Genomic DNA, 20793 nt, shown 5'->3' on the forward strand with positions numbered 1-20793 from the left:
TGTGCTTGGTCAGAAGTGCATCCAGCCCAGCATCTGCTCTCTGTGAGAACAAACAGCACCTGTCTCAGGGAAGAGGGTTAGACCCCAGGCAGCTAGTGGGACTTTTGCTGAATGTTGTTGCAGTATCAGGCTCAGGAAGTTCTAAATTTCACACTGCAAAATGAGGAGTATCTAGGTATTTCATAATCATCAGTGGATCCTTTTTCTGAGGATTTGCCTGATCCCATTTTGAAGCTATGTCTTTTTTTAAGACCAACAGGATCCTGTGGTGAGTCTACTGAACTGCTATTACTAAGAACACCTGGAGGTATATTTTTACTATAGAACACCTTGTGTTGATACCATGTTGATGCCATGTTCATGGTGTCAAGGATCTTTTGGGCCCTATGAAAATGTGTTTAGTTTGCCAATAATAGTACCAACTGGAAAAGGAGCAGTCAAGTGTGGTATAGAGAGAATGGAGATGAATGCAGGGATGTGTATGTGTACATTCCTGAATTGCTACAGTTCTTCCCTCTGCATTTTCTTTTCCTGCACTAGCTGACACTTCTGCCCTCTCCTGGCTCATTTTTTCTCACTTCATGACTTTCCTTTGGCTGCTAATTTTACTGATTTTTCTTCCAACTTTCTCCGTTCTTCAGACTTTTATTTGCAGCCAGTGATTACCATTTTGTTTTTCCGTTAAAGTTATTTTGTAAAGGAGAAACTGTGCTGGCTTTATAGTCTGTCCAAGGAGGAGAATGCCTCCCTCCACCTCAGACTGATTCTGATGGCCAGACTGAGGATCACAGTTCAGTGGATGTCCCATGCAATGCGTGGGATAAGCTGCTCTGGATGACTGGGCCAGGAGAAGGGAAGGAAAGGGAAGGAAACTACAGGTGAGAATCTGGGTCTTGAGAGAATACTAAGACGTCTGAGGAGCTAAGGGATAGTTAAGATAAGGATTTGAAAAAAGATCTGAGATTTTGTTGGAACTTGGTCCTAGGTTGCATTAATTTGACTACTTTTATTCTTCCCTCTAAGCTGCTTGTGGTGTTCTGTGTGGACCTGTTGGGTTGGCTGGTGCTTGCTCGAGGAAGTTGTGGTCCACTCGTGCTATGCCACACTGATGAGGCACACATGCCCATGACTCGATAAATGAGATCTGAGGCATTATTAAAAACTTCTTGCTTTACTCAGGCCACTGTTGTTGAGTGCTTCATTTGCGGAAATTGGAAGTATCGCACCTCTTTGAGCAGCACTGGAGAGCTAGATTTGATGACAGATTATTCTTTTATGAGTTGTCACCATCAGCTACAGATATTAGCAGACTTCTGGCAGAAAGCTACTATGAATTTTTGACAATGTTAGTCAATGACAGCTGATGGGTGACCGCCTCTTGCAGATCTTAAAATATATGCCACTGCAGAAATGAATGGCAATATTAAAAAAAAGTTGAAGGAACTTGGTAATCAGTTTGTTAATTGAAACTGACTCTTACTTTATGAGAATACAAATTAAAACACGCTACTCTGCTGCATAGCAAACAGTCTGCATTGCTGGGTCCAGTGATGAGACATGATAGTGTATGGCTGGATTATTTCACTGAAAAATCTCTATAGCCTCCAGTCTCATTTTGATGTTTAATGAGGTGATCTTTGAGTTATTGCTCTAATCTAATTGTGTATCTTCGTGATATACAAATTGTTTTTCTAAAGCTATACTGAATAAGGGATGTATTTCAAAGTAATTATATTTTAAAGAGGTATAGCTTTTATTTGTGTATTTGACGGGGAAACTGGATTAATCGCTATAGTAAAAACAACTGGTTGGTTTTTTTTGAAACAAGATTTAAATGAGTTTTGGTATTTATTGACCTTGTGTGAATACTGTTAGGAGAAGGGTGACTGAAAAAAAATCAGTTCATTTGTGAAAAAATGAAATGTGAATGTCTTTGACACACAGCATTCACAGTTTTCACAGGAGGAGATGGGAACACTTTTGTTTTAGACTGATATGGCCCTCTCAATGCCCCCTGCACCTTCACTCTCCCTGCCCCTGCCTCCATCCCTTTTTCCTGCTGGGCTCCAGGGCTTGTTGCTAGTGATGTTGCCACGACTGGAAATAGAGTGTACACACCACCTGAGAATTTAGCTAGATTTTCTGGTAGATGTGATGACAGGGCCTTTTTTACATATTACTTTCTCTAGCAGTTTTCCTCTCAAAAGATTTATATGAATTTGAGGAGTTTACCTTTAAAAAATCAAAAGTGATTTCAGAAAAAGGCACTGAGCTACTATGTAGGGGTGTTCATGTATTCCAGTTTTATGACTGCTGATACCCTTTTTCCCCAATTTGTCTGTATGTTTGCTATCAATACAGAACAGCATGGGCTTTTTTTGCTAAAGAAAAAACATTCCTTGTCTGCTCATTACTTGCAGCAGGAAACAAATATTATATTATTTTAATAAATTGTAAAAAAGTGCCCCTAGCAGTACTAGGGTACTAGATATTTTAAGATGATGTAATTTAATGTGTGTTCAGTAGCAATATGAGACAACATCTTTCTTTGGATTCAAAATTCTGTTCTAATGAAACCATACAATGTATAGTCTGTTTCACTACTCAAGTACTTTTTTTTTTTTTTTTCAGGTTCATGCTTGTGCAAGAAGGTGTATGTTTTCTGAAGTAGTTAGCACAAGTAAATTTTTATCAAACTTTTACCATTTTGCAAACCAAGAAGTGGAACGAAGTGCCCAGGCGAAGTAGAATGAGTCTCCCACGGCAAATTACATGAACAGCATCTGCAAGAGTAGACACTAGTGTGCATGTAAAGAAACCCCAGACCTGCTTGTGGATGCATGTACATAAAACCAGTCCTTTTTTTATACAGCAGCTTATTTTAATCAAAAAGAAGCAAATATAGTTTATAATTCAGAGGTAAATTTTACTTCCAACGTAGTGTATTTTAACTGATCTAGAAATATTGACACTCTGATCATTTAATTTTAAATATATGACTTCAGTGCCTGGAGGGTACAGTCTCTAAATGAATCTGCTTGGACCTTGCAGTAGCAGTTACCTGCCTTGCCTGCTGAGCTGTTCACACTTTTTCTCTTTAGTAATAGGTATCTTTTTTTGGCTCAGCTAAAATAGAAAATCTTGAATTGCATTTTTTTTCTTCATCAAATACTGTTGATGGAGAAAGTAAATACTATGTCTGTAAAAAAAAACCCAAACAAAACACCTTTAGCTAATGGGCCTCATTCATCTACATATTTCTTCTAGGCAAGCTAGATCAAAAAAAAAAAAAGTGAATGAAGGAGAGAATAAGTGGACAAGACCCTTTACATATAGAAATAAAATAATGTTTTGAAATATATTACATTTTATAGTGCCTTTTTTTTTTCATACTCAGATTGTTTTACAGACTTGTAAGATGCAATTTGTGAGAAGTCTGATTAAAGGTCTGTGCTGGAAAAAACTATACAAATAATACAGGTCAATGTACTGGTTTCTAAATGTATAGCAATAGTTAAAAAGGTGGTCAGTGTCACTATTATGGATATGTTTAGAAGAGTTTTGACTCAACCATTATATTTCATGGGTGAGAGAGATTTGCATATGGAAATTATACAGAAATCAAGGACACTAGCCTAAACTTTTCATCTTTATGCTCCAGGCTAACTATCACTTCTTGGCACAATAGTTGCACTTTCAGTAAGGAGAAGAGCCTGTTTCAGGAAAGACTCCTTTGCCTGCTTCAAAACTTCTGTCTCTTGGTTGCAGTATTTCAGAGCTGCATGATGCAGAGTTCAGGTGCTGCCTCCACAGGCTCACTCTTACAGCCTGGATCAGGCGGAGATGGAACTTGTGCAGCAGTCCTTATTCAAGGGTGTGCAGGAGGGAGCAATCTTCTTTTTTTTTTTTTTTTTTTTTTTTTTCCCTGAAACGTAAGTGAATTTAGCAGAGAAGCTAAAATTGACTATTAAATTTATGTACCACTTAGATGCATTAGGTCTTTGATCTATTTATTTTAGTTTAAATTAATGAGGATTAGATGTACCCAGGTCTTAGCTGGGAGGCTTCTAAAGGCAGCAAAATAAAGTGGTAAGAGAAGAGCAGTTCATCTTATGAGGGCTGATGCTAGAGAAGTGTTAGGGAGAAACATTTACTACCCATTCTGCTTTTTGATTACAGCTTTTAAGACACACTGGTCTTACTGTGGAGTATCTTTTACTTAACAACTCTTTGTTTCATGTGTTTAGGATGTTTATTTTACACAAATAGAAAGTTTCCACCTTATTAAACAGCACACTGCAGTTCAGTGAGATCAAATGTATTAGAAGTCAATATTTCTGTGTGGTTTGTGTGTTTTTTTGTTTTTTTTTTTTTTCCTGAATTGCTTCATTAATTAGCAAAAGGTCATTTCTGCCATTATGGAGTTGTCTGAAATCTCCAGTCTCCCCTGCCTCCGAAAGGCAGTGATGCTGTATACCTGTATGCTGTCAGCCAGCAAGCTTGTGGGACTCAGTAAAGCTGCTAGTGGCAAAAGTATTTTGTGTCACAGCATTGGGGTTTTACTGCTTGGAATGTTTGTTATGATAAAGCTAAAGGAATTGAGTTGTATCTGAAATGATACTGATACCATAGATGTTCTGTTGCTTATAAAATAAGTATCTGGTTATTGGATGTTTCAAAAAAATCAGGGAGTTGAAACCTCAAATTTATTCTGATATTGAATGAAAACCATTACATTGTTGATTGGTGTCTAGATTTTAGTAGAAAGGGGTCTTCAGCATTAGAATCTGCAGTGCGTAACCTTGTCATTAGTCTTGGCAAACAGGTAGAGATTAAGCCAGTTGGAACCAGGGAGCGTCTCGCCTGTAAAGCAAAAGCACGTTGTCAGAGCATTGAGGTCAATCTTGTCCTACTGTTTTCTGTGCTGTGCTATACACACGCTATGGATAGGCAAAAAATACATGCCCTAGTGCTGTTGTTTTGTCAAAACGGTCAGTAATGTGAAGGAGCAATTCCTTTCCTGCCTTACACGTGCAAGGAATCAAAACATTCTTTCCTTCGTGAGGAAGGCAGAGCAAGGGGCAGTCGATACACGTGAATGTGGAACATAGATTTTGATACATTTGCTGTATCTAGAAAATATAAAGTAGGAAATGTGGCAGAACATTATTGTCCCCACACACATTACAAAATGAAACTTTAAAGTCGAACAGGGGGGAATGAATAACAGGTTTTGAATCTTGCTGGGTGATAGAAGAAATCAATAGTTTAACCGATGATAAGTTTATGAAGTAATTAGAGGAGCAGCTACTAGCATACTTTTAAGGAGTCAAATACTACACAGACAGAAAGCAATGTTGTTTTGTGTTAAACATCAAGAATTGTCTAATTATTATTTTTTTTTTTTGTGATTGGCTTTTGTGCTTAAGTAAATTTCTCTGAATTCTCCAGGTGCTTTTCCCACATGAGTACAAGAAGAGTAGTTAGTTAGAAGCGACTGCTGTGGAGGACAGCATGACCACCATGAAAAGAAGCTGCCTCCTTGCACTGCTGTTGGCAGGACTTGGGGTATTAGGAATACTGGAGCCAACAACGGAAGATACCCACTGCCACAGAGCTGAGCACCCAGTTATTGCATACAAAGGTAAGGGGTAAGCATAAAAAAAACTTTCCCAGAAGTAGGCTAAGGATTGTTTAATCTCTTTTTGGAAACCTCTGTTTTTAAAGTATAATGGTATGAAAAAAAAAAAGAAGAAAAAGCGTATTCTGTGCTGTTATAGAGTAACCTGGACTCTATTCTGCACTAGTTAAATACAACTAGGCTTGCAAAGTTTACTCACAATTTGGTGCTGAATGTGTCATTTAAAGGTGGGTGACTCCTTTTCCTCTGTGATTAAAACCAGCCTGTACTGTTGCATGGGGTTGTTTCTTTCCAGTTGCGGGACTCTGCATGTGTACATTTAGTTTCATGACATTGCTCTTGACCCATTCCTCCAGCATATCTAGGTCCCTCTGGATAGCAGCCCTGCTCTCAAGCTTATGAATCATTTCTCTGAATTTTATGTTTTCTACAAACTTTACAGACTGCTCTCTGTTGCCTCTTCTTGGTTGTTGATTAAGGTGTTAAGCAGGAAAGGTCCCAGGATCAACCCTTGTGGTACTCCACTTGTTAACAGCCTCATGGTGGAGTAACATCTATTAAACATTTACTCTCTGAGCTTGATCATCCAACCAGCTTTTTACTCATCTGGTTGCCCACCTGAAGAGACAGATTGTAACATCCTAACTTGCAGTGATACAGTGTTGAAAGCCTTGAGATAAATTCCCTGCTCTCCCCTCATCATTTAAACTAGTCATTTTATTATAGAAGGCAACTGGGTTAGTCAGGAATTATTTACCTTTGACAAAACTATGCTGACTGTTCTCAGTCACCTTCTTCTCTGTATGTCCAGAAAAGTACATTTCAAGAGGACTAATTCCATAACTTTCCCAGGAACTTAAGTGAGATTGACTGGCCTGTAGTTTCCACATTTCTTTTCCTGAAGTTACCGAGGACCTTCCTTCATCTTTATGTCTTCTCAGAGATGAAGAGTGGCCAGTTCTCTCAGTGTCCATGGATTCAGCTTGTCTGATCCCATGGATTTTTACAGGTTGAGATCTTGCAAGTCATCCCTGACTCAGGCCGCATCTACTGCTGGTGCCTCTTGAACCCCTTTGCTAAACACTAGATGCCTTTGAGACCGTGCTGATGAAGACTGAAACAAAGGAGGTATTGAGTCCTTTAGTGTCATCTGTGCCTGCTGGCACTAGATTACCTGCCCAATTCAGCAACTGGCTTAGATTCTCCCTGTTCGACCTTTCATTACTATTACAGCAGCAGAAGCTGCTCTTGTCCCTGACATTCCATGCAAGTCTTAACTCCCATTGAACTTTCTTTAACCTGTCACAATCCTTCAATGCCCATGTGGTGTTTCTAAATCCCTTTTTGGTCACGATGTCCCTGCTTACACCTCATACATACAGCCTTTTTGCATTGGAGCTCCCCCATGAGTTCCTTGCTTTGTCAAGCCAGTCTCTTTATGCATTTGGTTGTTGTCTTGAGTATTGGAATTGGACCGCTGAAGCACGGTTAGAACAAAGCAAGGATCGTTTGGAGGATGTTGTATGTAAAAACCTCAGGCATTTAATAACTTATCTGATTTTTTTATTTATTTGAATTTTTCCATTAGTGTCACAATTTAGAACGAGTTCCAAATAGTTTGTAGCTATGAAGATGTAGGGATTAAGATGTATTATATTACATTCCTCCTGGTTTTCTAAGAAAGCATGTGTAATTTTTTTTTGTTTCCATGAATTAGGATTTATTGAATCTTAATTGAAAAAATATTTTTTTCCATTATTTTCATAAAGTTAGAGAAAATAATGTTGTTTTTTTTGACAGAAAGTATTTTTGTTCTGCCATTTTAATGGTTTAATAAGAGTAATGGTACCAGCTGTCCGGTTCTCCAATACATTGGAGAATCAACTAAAGTGGTTACATTCTGTACCTGGGAACAGCAAACCATCACTCATTTATTGATGGACTAAGTAGTATTTATTCTGACAAAATATCTGTTTTTTCTTAGCTTTCATGTTGTATGTATAATTTAGTTTAAAAATGTTATTTTTATCATAGCATGCATGCATGCATGCACAATACTGTAATTTAAAGTAGAACAGTTAAAATTCTGGCACTTAACTGCTTATAATACAAACTAAGGGCCACTGCATGTAGTTTTTTTTTTTTTGGTATATGCAACTGTAAAAGCAAATAATTGACTCGTGCTAAAAGTTGATTAAAAATGTGTTAGTTTATGAATGTGATTCAGTCAACCTTTAGAAGAGTAGCTTGAATTTAGCCTGATCCTACCTTTTAGACTGTTATTGTTCTCTGTCATATTTAATTTCTAGTGATGTCCTTCCAGTTTGAAGTTACTATGCTAAGAATTTTTTGGGACAGAGACTTCCTCCATTGTCTTGTTTCAGTTGCATCTTTTGATGTAGGCAGAGATAGTGTCACAGTTAGTTTACTGAACAAAACCAATTCATTTTTGTTGTAAATATATGTGGGAAATACAATTGTATAGAAGCATTTATTGTCAGATTGCTAATATGGCATTTAGTAAGATTTTCAATGCCAGACTCCCTCTTGACCTTTGTGGTAAAAATATCATTAATCAGTACATATCCATGACATACCTTAGCTTTTATGAACTGGCATATCTTGAAAAAGTTTTCCTTCCCTTAAAAATATTCTGGCAAGCTATAGTTCATACCACAATAATCTGTCGGGAATCATAAGTAAATCTTAGTACATGTTGAAACCTATTTGCAATGCGGTATACAGTATGTGATAGTGAAGTAACATAACTGGTGTAGGCACACAGCAGTTGACTTGTTGCAGGACTGCTAGTTAAGGGAAAAGTGAAGATAGGAGACCGAAGGAAAAGATGACCTAGAGGTTTCTCTTTGAACCTGTATGTTAGGAATGGACTCCTTGGAATATCAAAGTATAAAAAAGAAGAGAGATGTGTGAGAAGAGCTACTCTGAATGAATCTTGCAGTAGGAGTTGGCAGGATTCAACCAGCCCTCTTCCTGACTTCTGTGTTTTTCCTGCAGCATTTACTGACTTCATGAATGCCTATAGTAAAATGTCCTCTGTATTTATTGACATCATTAGTGCTGCTAAACCAGCACAAAGTCCTGAAATCAGTTCTTAACAGCTACAAAACTTGTCATTTGAATGCTGCATTAACACCCTATTCTGTAAAATCATCTTGTAGTATTAGATCCACCGGAGCTAAACACTTTGTGAGATGCTGAACATCAGCCAAGTGGTACTGAGTGATAGGTACTTTAAAGGTTGTAAACTCAGTACTAACTTTACAGAGATATCAACTCTTCTATTTTATTTATAACTGACTAAATCCTTTTTTATTGTAGTTTCTGGTATGCCAAAATAGCAATATATTATTTGATTTGTCTTCCTTTGAGAGGCATGGTAGATGGAGTATAAACTATTAAATAAAACTAATGGAGTGAGAGTCTGGTGAAGCGTATGGATGAACAGCTGCAAAAAACTAATAGAAAGAAAAAGAAGTCCCCAGGAGTTGTCATGCTGAAATATGGAAAGGGAGTGTATCTCCTGAAAGAACTTGCTTGCTTACTTTCCCACTGCCTATCAAAAACTGCTCACTTAGGTGATGATCCTGTCAAGCTACCTTTTGTAGACAGGCATATACTATTTCTATCATTGATTTTTCTCAGCTAAATAGTTTTAACAGAAAGACTGTGATATATCCAAGTGGAGAGCAGTGATGAGTGACATTCCTTAGGGGTTGGTATTGGGACCAGTGCTGTTTAACATCTTTGCTGGTGACATGGACAGTGGATTGAGTGCACCCTCAGCAAGTTCACCAATGATGCAAAGCTGTGTGGTGCGATCAGTGTGCTGGAGGGAAGGGATGTGCTGTCCAGAGGGACCTGGACAGACTTGAGAGGTGGGCCTGTGCAAACCTCATGCAGTTCAACAAGGCCAAGTGCAAGGTCCCGCACATGAGTCAGCGCAATCCCAAGCACAAATACAGGCTGGGCAAAGACTGGATTGAAAGTAGCCCTGTGGAGAAGGACTTGAGGGTATTAGCGGATGGAAAACTGACTGTGAGGAAGTGATGTGTGCTCACAGCCCAGAAAGCCAGTCGTATCCTGGGCTGCATCAAGAGAAGTGTGGTCAGCAGGTCGAGGGAGATGATTCTTCCCCTCTACTCTGCCCTCATGAGAACTGACTTGGAGTAATGTGTCCAGCTCTGGGGCCCTCAACAGAAGAAACACATGGACTTGCTCAAGCTGGTCCAGAGAAGGGCCATGAAGATGATCAGGGAGCCTGGAGCACCTCCCTTCTGAAGACAGGCTGAGAGAGTTGGGGTTGGAGAAGATGAGACTCTGGGGAGACCTTATAGCAGCCTTCCAGTACTTAAAGGGGGCCTACAGGAAAGATGGGGAGGGATTCTTTCTCAGGCAGTGTAATGATAGGATGAGGGATAACGGTTTTAAACTGAAAGAGGGTAGATTGACATTAGATAGAAGGAATGAATTCTTTCCTGTGAGGGTGGTGAGGCACTGGAACAGGTTGCCCAGAGAAGCTGTGGCTGCCCCTCCCTGGCAGTGTTCAAGGCCAGGCTGGACGGGGCTTTGAGCAACCTGATCCGGTGGAAGGTGTCCCTGACATGGCAGGGGGGTTGGAACTAGATGATCTTTAAAGGTCCCTTCCAACCCAGACCATTCTATGATTCTATGATATCTCCTGATATCAAACAGCAAGAATTTCACACATCAGTTGAGAATCTTTGCCGAGTATTTTGTTTGCCAGTGGAAGACAAAGGAGAAGCTTCAGAAGCAGGGGAAATGCATGCCATTTCAAAGGATTTTTGACATGATCTAAAATTCACTTTATGTGTCTCATATGTAGTAGTAATAATCAAATTGTAATTTGTTTATCTACATAATTAATGTAAGGAATGCATCATTTTTCTCTCCCAGAAACTGTAGTAAGAAAGAAAGTGTACTGTAGATCTGAAAATGTTTCAGCTCTGAAAATCTGTTTTCATAGGTCTTCCCTGGACTAGAATAAGAGCTCTGTCTTCCATGGAAGCTGGAAATTTCCTTTTCTCATTATTTAAAGTTGGTAGGACTGTCACAGAGATCAGATTTATAAAAAAGCAGACCTCAGTATGGAATAGATTGACGGGATGAGCCTAGTAGCATGCACTTCAGCATTTTATGTGGTGGGACTAACTGTGATGATTAATAGTCCTTCTTTTAAATTCCTTTCTCTCCAAGGAGGAGTCTGCCTCCAGATACGCAAAGTTGTGTTAGTCTGTTACAATTCAGGCTTTTTTTTTTTTAAAAAAAAAAAAAAAAGAAAGTTAAAATTAAATATGTGTGCATATGTTAACATACATGTGCTGAAGATTCATCAGCTCTGCTAAATAGCATAAGTCCAACAGAGGCATTAGAGTCGAGGTTTTAAATTGTGTGCAACTTATGGAATTGGGTGAAAGGAAACAAGGTGCGGGTGACAGAATGAACACAGACACTCATAGTGTGAGATTATTGGCCTTTGCATATGTTGCCAATGTGTAAATAAGTATACTTATGCTTGAAATGAGAGTTAAGAAAGGAAAAGGGCTGAAATAAGCTGGTCATTAAAGATAGAGCCTTCCAATTTTCATTTTTGTTAAGTTTTATCTGTATATGCGTTCATGTACACATAGATATGAAATGTGAGCACTGTAAAGTGTATTGGGATTTATTGATGATCAGCAATTTCTTGAAAAACACACTCTGTTAATATAGGAAAGGGATGGGTTTAACCTAATCAGGTAGAAAAGGTGGTGGAAACCAAATTTCCTCTGGGTAGGAACAGTGAGGGGTAAATCATAGGCAAATGGTGTTTAGAAAAATAAGATGCCTATGAGAAACAATGACTATTTACAGAAGTTGAACTATTCTTATGCAAAAACTGAAGCAAACCAGTTGAGCAGTGTAATGTTTGACTAAATATTTCCATAGGTTTCAAGGCGCTTAGCCACCTACTCTACAGAACCTTTGTGGTATCTCTCTGTGGAGTTGGTATTTTATTAGACTAAAAACCCCCCCAAACCCCCCAAAACTTTAAAAGTAGTTATAGTGGCACCTTGTTTCCCCCACGTTCGCTGAACTTTGAAACTGTTGGATCTGTCAAAACTTGCACACTGAGCTGAAGACTCATGCTGTAGGCAGATCCCATCCATGAGATAGAATTGAAGGGGCCATCCCAACTGCTTAGTGGTGCTTCTGGAAGATGGAAAAATATTGACACAACTCCTGTTTCAGGTGTGAAGTTCTAAGTATTGACTGTCCTGTAGTTTACCTGCATTAAGTTGAATTTCTTAGTCTTTTTTATCAGAAATAAAGTGCAGTTGTGAACTTCATTTAATTGATGTTGAGGGTACAGATGAGATCATCTGCTCTGGGGCAAATCTCATTCTTTAATGCTCCCATAAAGTAACCAGAATTTAAGGTTGTGCTGTCTCAACAAAATAGCATCAGTTGACATAATTTTAGAAGCTGTATTTAGTGATATTTTAAATACATGCTTTGCTGTAAAGGAGTTATCTGTTGAATAAACATGCTCAAAAATAGCATGTCTCAATCCATAGAAGAAATGAACATCAACCCTTCATTTCTACTTGAGGTTAACCAGAAAAGAAAAATAGCATAGTGATTTTTTGATTCCTTGGTTTGGGAACCCTAAGAAATATATTTTCTTAACCTTATTGTCTAACCACCATAGAATTCCCTTGCTTGATGTTTGTCGAACTAATATAGACTCAGTACATCTCTCTGCTTATTTTATCATGTGGTTTGTATATGGAGTGCACGCACTTAACATGTGCCAAGAGGAAATAAAATGTGGGCTGAGTGAAGGTTACATGGTGTATGAACTTGTTTTTGTTTTTACTCTCTTTTCTTTCCCCTAATCTTGTTGCAAGCTGCTGTTTAAAGTAATAGTTGTCTACTAAACTGCTCAGTTTTTATTGGTTTTTCATTCTCTTTACACTGGTTTTCAAAAATACACTTTCAAGACCTCCTGACAGCTTCAGCAGTGGCACTGAGGTGTAGTACTTTCCATCCCCTGTCCTCTTTTGGGTTTTTGTTTAAATAAAGATGATTCATCAGTAAAGACAAGACAATTGCTAAATATTGCAACTTCGGTTTGTCTAGACGATAGGACTACGAGTTTGCTTGCACTACCCTGCGAAGAACCATTCCTTCTTAAGGAGGGAAATAATTCCTTCACCAGTTGTATATTTTTTGTATCAAATCAGGTTTGCCTTTTGCACAGGAGACTAACTGCCTGCCGGGGAATGGCAACTTTCAACTGCTTACTGTTCATTTTAGAAATGATAGCTTTGAAGATTGAAAGATACTATCCGCTTACTATTTCCCTGAATCACCCGGATTCTTTGGTGTTTGTTCCCATAAAAAACAGGTATGGCAGGGCCTGAATTCTCTAAACAAAGGACGTGCATACTGGCTAACTTGTTTTTTGGCAGAAGTAATCATGTTTTAAAGCAAGCATCAATTGACAGTTCTTTTGGCATCCCAGCCAAGTGCTGGGCCATTGTAGAATGTTAATAACTTTAATAAAGATTCTGATAATTGAAAATCAGCAGTGGCTGCAATGAGCTGCACAGACATGTCCTATTTGCCTTTCCATAGCCTTTCCATGGCTGTTTTCTTCCTTGTTGCCCTAATGTGGAAGTTTAGAGCATGTGACATTTCCTGGTTGTTAATGAAGCAGCAGAATGAGTGAGAGGCTCCTGCCACATTCCACTAGCTGTACAAAGCAGGCAGATGGAATTACAATCTGGGTTTTTTGTTCTTTTTTTTTTTTTTTTTTTTTTTTTTTTTTATGGGCATTTTTGCTGTAAGGTTATAAAAGATCCAAACTGGAATACGTTAACAAAACAGATGAGCAACCAAGAAATAGAGCTCCTAAGGAGCTGAAATTCTATCCTTTTCTAGAAGTTTTGGTGTGTTTAAAGACAAGAGGAAACACAGTCTTGCTTTGATTTTTCTCTTATTTTTCCACCAGACAGTATTTTAATAATTTTTATTAGATGTTTAAGGTTTATTGTCCCTTCTATTGACAGCTGTCAGTGTGAGTATTCTACTGATCTACCCCTTGGAAAAGGCATTAATGAAGGATATCCACTGTTTCTAAATCATCTGGCACAGCGTAAATTATGTTTTGCTGAAGTTTTAAGTTCTTTGTGCATAATCTCCATGCTGGTTCACATGGATTTGGTTCTTGTCCCTCTTCAGAGACTGCACTGCAACATGTCCAAAGCTAATGAGTGTTGCCTGAAGAGGAAGAGCATGTATACGGCTAGTTAGCATTGCATGGCTAAGGAGCTGAGAGTCAGCCCTTTTTAACTTGCCTTGGTGGAACTCATTTTTGCGCAGCTCTTCACAGAGCTTGTGGCTGCACAGTCATCACAGCCTGGCAGGACACTGTTGTGCTGCGTGGAGTGGGTGGTTCTGTGGGTTCCACTGCTGGCAAGGGTGCCCATGCAGCCTGCCTGGCTGCTCGCAGCAGCAGCACGGCTCTACATATCACAAGAAATATCCTTAATTCAGTTGTTCTCGGTTACTTCTGAAGTAACCTAGACTGCTGATTCATGAAAGATGGTGACAATTGCAGTTACTGACCTTCTGATCCTGGGCAATACTGTTTTCATATTTGGTAGTGACCAAATTTCTAGAAAGACTAGTTCTGGTGGTCTTCCCTTCCAGGTTCTGCACAGCATTTATGGGGCCTGCCTTGCACTCACTTGGTGGCACCTGCTGCCCTTCCTGCTTGTCACTGAATGTCGCCTTCTGTTGGCTGTTGGCTGAGAGACCTGGGGAAATCCTGGCCCACCCTTGGGCCTTTCCTGGAGTGCTACAATTTCCAGGAATCTTAGAGGTGTGGAGGAAAAGCATTTGTTAATTTTCCCTTTTCCCCCTTAATTTCTTAAACAAATTTCCAGAGATACTTTGTGTTTATTTGACAGAATGGGTGGAAGTAGAGAAGTGCTTCCAGTGCTTCTTCAAAGTGATTTTTAAATTTTTTTTTCACGTGCTTTCTTTCCTGCCTCTCTTCTGCGGCACTGCTCATTTGCTACAGGATGCTGAGTAGCTGCTGAATTTGCGTGGCTGAATGTGCTAGATACCTACTTGTTTCATGACAATTTGTTGCATTCAGGGGAGACCACAATTTGACTTGCCATAAGCTTGTCTTTCCACTTCCAGAGCTCACTTCAGACTTTGTTCTGAAGGCTTTACGGACAAAGAAGTGCAGTCTTTCTCTACCATTGAGAATGAGGAGCTCACCATTTTACAATTAAGTCTACAGTTATATGACTAATGTAGTTGTTAATAATGACAAATACCCGGAGTTTGATAGTGCCCTTGAGAACAAAAATAATTTCTGCAAAGAGAAGTGCTGTTCTGTTATTTGTGCGGTTGTGTTTTTTCCTTTTCTTTTTCTTGATTGTAGCTTTCTTTTTTTTTTTTTTTTGGCTTGGGGTATCTTTGTTTTTGTGGAGTGGCAGTGGAAGGGATGGGGAGTATGTTCCACTTTGAAGTTTGGCCTCCAAACTCTTAGCAAGATTAGTGTCAGGCTTTACCCTGTATGCCCTTTGTGTTACAATATGACTTTTGTTGGTCTTTGTATTCTTTGCATGAAATATTTTCAGACCCGAAAAGAGCTATATTTATGAGCTATAATTTTGGGCAGAATTGGTATAATCAAGAAACTGTATTATGCTAAACAGTATAAATAAAGAAGTTTAGTATGTTCACACACCAATGTAAGAATGCATCATTGCAAAACGGTCAGTTCTAGAAATAAGGTCTTCTAATTGAAACATAGATATTTCCCACAAAAATAACATGGCATTATTATAATTATCTATAGGCTGTTGGCCTGATGCTGCTCTTCCCTGCAGTACATATATAAAAAGTGAGCAGGTTTCTTTACAAAATTCCATGTTAAGACCACATACTGGTTTCCCATAACTGTGCAACTTGATTTCCTTCAAAAACGAATTCTGTGGCCCATTGCCAAAGCCAGCACATAAGTGTTAAAAAGTGAAAGGTTAGGCCTTTCTGAAGAGAGGGCATGACTAAGGAAGTCAAGTGTGTTATGTGGTCAGTGCCTCCCTCTGTGTCGTGTTTGGGAAGGCAGGCAGTGGCAGCACAGGGGCCAGAGCTGGTAACTGGAAAGGGAAGCTGTGCTTGCTGGGAAGAGCACGTGGGCCCTGTGCTGGTTGAGGTTGAGATTACTGGGTTTTGACTGGCAGAACCTTCCCAGAGAAAAATGAATCTTTCACCAGTATGGAGAAGGGCACATGCAGCGAGTAATACTTCCACGTATCAAAACACAGTTGAGCTTCATGGCATAGTTTCCACAGCTCAGAAGTCCTTATTATATAGTAGCATGCTCATCTCTGCCTATCCTGCTGAATGGGTCCTTACCCTGAAGTGTGAATCAGCTCACCTGCAAGGTGATTTACAGTGTAAATTGGGTGAAAGTCTCTCTTGGTTCATCCTCTGTCCACTGATGTTTTTTTCTTTCTCTGCAGAATTCTCGCACCCTTCTTAAATTTTTAAAATTTTAGATCTCTTGTGTTGATTAACTTTGTGTACTCTCTCCTCCCCCTTTTCTGCTCTTAAATTATATGTTTCAGGTCTAGACCATTTCTCACTTTTAGAGATTAGATTGAGACATAATAGTAAGACTTGACTGATAATACCACTGCTGTCTACAGCAGACTCCTACCTTTTTTTCTGGGCCATCTTGAACTAACAGCTGATGCAAACAGGATATTAAAACAAAAGGAACGTAAGTCTGTGCAGGATAATAGTTCTTCTGTTTCCCTGAGGTTTTCTTTCCCCTTTTGTCTTCTCCCTGGTGTGTACCCATCATTCTTCTGGTCTTTCCCTCTATGTCCCCTATCTAAATCTTACATCATGTAGTCTTTCCATACATATGCTGTCCCCCAGGCTTCCCTGTCTCTTAAAGCATGTGAATTTAGTCTTACAGTTTTCTCACTATGGTGCTCTTAGTCCAGAACATTCCCTGAAATATTTTTTTAAACTCTCTGGATCTTTGCTTCAGCACCTTTCATTAGCGCTGCACTATCCATTTTTTAATGTTGTGTACCTTCTTGTGCCTCATCACACAAACATCATCCAATCTCTACTTTAATCTGCTTCTAATCTGATTAAAGGGTTCTGGTCACCTTTAATCTTAAAACTATTGGGTTAGATTTTTTGTTGTTCTGTTTTTTATTTTTAACTTCTCAATTTGTATGTGGTTTATGTTTCTGGACTGGATGTCTTCTCCTTTGCCCTAATATGTGTGTGTGTTTATACATAAAACTCTTGAGCTGAAGTGATACAACCCGTAAACCATTCCATCACATGTAGCCTGCTAGAGTAAATTTGTTTTAGTAGTTTCCAGTGATACCTGGAATTTCTCTGGAAATTCTTTGTTATATTTGTTTTCTTCTCTAAGCATCCACTGCCCTTGAGCTCCTATCTGTTGTACAGCCAGGTGTATATACAGTTCAAGAAGAGTGGGGTTGCTAAATCTCCTTCAAGAACACCAAGTTCAATGATTACTAGGAGGACAGCAGTTTACCACAGCTGAGATAGTGGAGAACCTAAGCAGTGAGAGAACAGACTGCAATCTGTACTGTGATTCTACAGCAGTAGGCTTGAGTTTACATCAAGGCGATGTCATTCAGGCTGATACTTATGACTATTCCATTGTAAACTAATGAGAACACATGTATGTGATGATGAAATGGAGTAAGAATGACAGTTGAATGCAATCTGCAAGTAAACAAACATGATTCTATACTGCATTTAAGCATCATGCAGGAAACCCCAGAACTGAGCCACCCAAACTCAGATACTTCAGTTTTGGATCTTCCCTTCTCCGTTTTCCTTAATTTTTCTTTGTTTCTTCATGGTAGTCTGCTGACATGGTTCCTAATTTGAACAATTAGTAAAGATTGGTAGGCCTTTTGTTTTAAAACAGACCAGGATTTGGGAATCCTGTTTCAACTCTTGACTTGCTTGACAGTCACTTTATGTTAGTTGTTAAAAATACCATGTGAAAGATCAGGCAACTGAAAATTTTTAAGCACAGTTCTTGGCAATTTAAACTGCTGTTAGGTATACTTAGTTATTATTTTTAAATACAATACTATCCTCAAATGACTGATACTGTTTAATTTAAAAATATTATAACATCAGGTACTCCATATTTGAGTCAAGGATTTTTTTCCTTACAATTGAGAGGGTATGGTTAATGCAGTCTCTTTCAGCTGGGTAGTGTAACTTTGCAAAGTAGGTTTTTGGTTTTGTTGGTGTGTTTTTGTTCATTTGTTTGTTTTGTTGTTGTTGTTTTATTTATTTTTTTTTTTTTTCTGGAATGGTCTGGGGCTTTAGTTTCATGCTGTTTCTGTGTATGAGAGAAAGAAAACTCAAAGGGGCTGTAATTATATATCATGGCTGATACCTTGTCACTGCATAATTTCTGTAGAACTTGCAGGTGATTCTGAGTATATAAAAACTGTGCTCGTAGCACTGAAACCACTTTCATCTAGGTGGGGGTTCAATCTTTTTTTCCCTTACACCCTTTTGTATTTGTATGCAATGTGTGTGTTTGAACAGTGAAGCATAAACAATTCAAAATCCTTGTTCAGAAAAATAAGAAATAAGTAGTCATTGCAGCAGATGTTACTGTCTCTTCCCTGAGGGCACAGACAGTCAGAACCCAAATTCCCTTTAATTATCCCAGTAATAGACATATGCACACACATAAGAATGCAGAAATACGTACTTCTAGTTGGAGAAGCTCTGGCAGGACAAAGAAAACAGAATGCAGGCTGGATTTTAGACCTTGGAGGTTAGAGGGGATTGTAAAAGCAGGTCAGGGAACCAGGGCAGGACAATTGCTGTGACTGTGCCTGCCCTGCCTGGAGGGGGCTAGGCAAATAGCCGAGGCAGTGACTTTGTGCCTAATGAGAGAACCAAGGAAAGATGGGAGAAGTTGGGTAGAAGGAGGTATGTTTAACAGTAGGCTTAAGAAAGAAGTTCAAGTTCACTTGTTTAAAGTCAAGAAACATACTTTGCTTTATTTTCTGCTTTTCCCATTAATAAGAAATAAATTACTTATAACCCTGCCTCATTACCTCCAAAATTGTTCTGAAGCTGTAATAGCTATTTAAAAATGAAGGCCCAGTAAGCAGGTGGTGAACTTTCTGGAAAATGTCAAGAGGTTTATGGTTTTGGGATTTGTTTTATTATTGATAATTTAAAGTGGAGAGTTTCTTGATAATACTAGAGGAGCTACATATTTATTTCTTGTCCTCTGGAGTTCTCTTTGTAACGGAAGGCAAGCTTCAGGATGGTGTTAAGTTGTGTTAGATACTAGAAGGAGGCAGCTGCCTTGTTTGTGATCTAAAGAGACCTCGAGAATACAGGATCTTGAAAGAGAGCTGCACTTCTGAGGTTGGTTTTGTCTTTTTGTTCTGTTGGTTTTGGGTGTTTTTCTACTCCCTATAAGGAAAGAAGAGCTCTGAACTGCAGATGGGTATCTGACAGGTTTTCATGTTTCCAAAGGGGAACCAAATGTAGTATGGTAGGACTTAAAAGGAGAATCTTTTAGTTTGTGGTTGCTGATTTAATCATGCTGGGCAAAGTTGTAACTCCATCTTTTCTTTTATAGAGGATTGGATTGCATTAGCTAACCCTGCCTAAACAATTGTTTTTGCTTTCTTCCTTGGTGGGAAGAAATGATGTTTTATTTTCCTATATCTTCCTGGATCCCTATTTTGGAAACTGTACAGTTCTTACTGTCTAGTTACTGGCTAATTACTGGAATGCCTATATTTTTCAATTGATTATCTAGATTAAAAACATTCTTAATTTATATAAGAAATATTTTTACATTTAAATTTTATTAGAAATTGGGGATTAGATACTATAAATATATATTCTTTTGTTTCCTGGTTACGATGTCTTAGATACTCTTAGTTTTGTATTAAGTCAGCGGTGTACACAGCCCCAGTATAAATGTGTTCTGTATGGTAAGGACTACATGTGATGTCTTTGTCATTAGAATGCAATACTGAGTATTGTAACAGACCTACCTGTCCTAATCCTTTCATTTTGCAGAGAAGCATCAAATGGTGTTAGCTGATACCATCTTTTTATTATTGAACTAGTAATTTTCTCTGCATATGTTGCATCCAGTCTGATTTCGGTGTACTCTGTTTAGATTATTGAAGCCTTCTGGTAGCAAAAACTGTTAAATCTGTTACATCCATGACTGTCTTTAGCCTAGACTTCTGGATGTTTGTACCTTTTTTTTTTTTTTTTTTTTTTTTTTTTTTTTAGAACGGATTTGTCTCTTTCTGTAAGGTTTAAATATTAGAGAGTTTTCTTGTTTCCCCATTTGACTAAGGTTCTTAATGCAGTAGTTTGTCCTTCTTGTATACTAAAAATTACAGAAAAGACACTTTCCTGGCCTCTAATCATCCTGGTGGAGAATATATGTGCTTGGTCTCTAAGGCTCACATACTTGGGTATTTTCTTGCTCCTTATTACGTAACTTCAACTCTGGAACTAAAATGCAGTGCTGATACCACCTTTAAGCTTTTTATAAGAAGCATTAATAATGCCTATGAAATGCATGCTAAAGAAGGACATTAGGAGCCATGTAGAAAGGGATAATGAATGCCCAGAGTGTTGACCTAAAGCTGTAACCATACTGAATGCTCTTGGCTTTGCATCCTACACGGAGTCTGCATGCACAGCCTAGGCAACAGGCACTCTGTAGCATCTCCCTGTGGGCTTTTCCCCAAACCTCCTTGGAAGAGAGCTCTGCAGCATGGGCAAGACACAGTCACCTCAGTGACTTAGTTGACTTCTGCAAGACAACCTGCCTAAGCAGTCAGGATCATAAACCTAAGGAGGTATATGGTCCTGGAAGCAGGTCTGCCAACATACCACTGGATATAGAAAGCATATGTCTGGAATTACAGGTTTTTGGAAAAGCAGCCTGTAATGTGCAGGCCTTCTCTGCTTTGCGCTGAACTGCTGTCTTCAAAGGATTCAGCTTCTACTATGGGCCTTATGGAAGAATAACA

At 38.7% G+C, this 20793-nt stretch overlaps 1 protein-coding gene across 3 annotated transcripts in view; it reads left to right on the forward strand.

Annotated features, from left to right (window-relative positions):
* Nucleotides 1-20793, forward strand: part of SEMA5A (semaphorin 5A) — a 341520-nt gene that overhangs the window by 98404 nt on the left and 222323 nt on the right. For all 3 annotated transcript variants that reach the window (XM_026842316.1, XM_026842312.1, XM_026842315.1), the window contains exon 3: nt 5452-5644. In XM_026842316.1, coding sequence (XP_026698117.1) covers nt 5515-5644 — 130 coding nt within the window. In that variant the 5' untranslated portion in view covers nt 5452-5514. The remainder of the gene's footprint in view (nt 1-5451; nt 5645-20793) is intronic.

The sequence above is a fragment of the Athene cunicularia genome (genome assembly GCF_003259725.1).
Source record: "Athene cunicularia isolate RWA chromosome 2 unlocalized genomic scaffold, athCun1 chr2_part1, whole genome shotgun sequence".
NCBI lineage: Eukaryota > Metazoa > Chordata > Aves > Strigiformes > Strigidae > Athene > Athene cunicularia.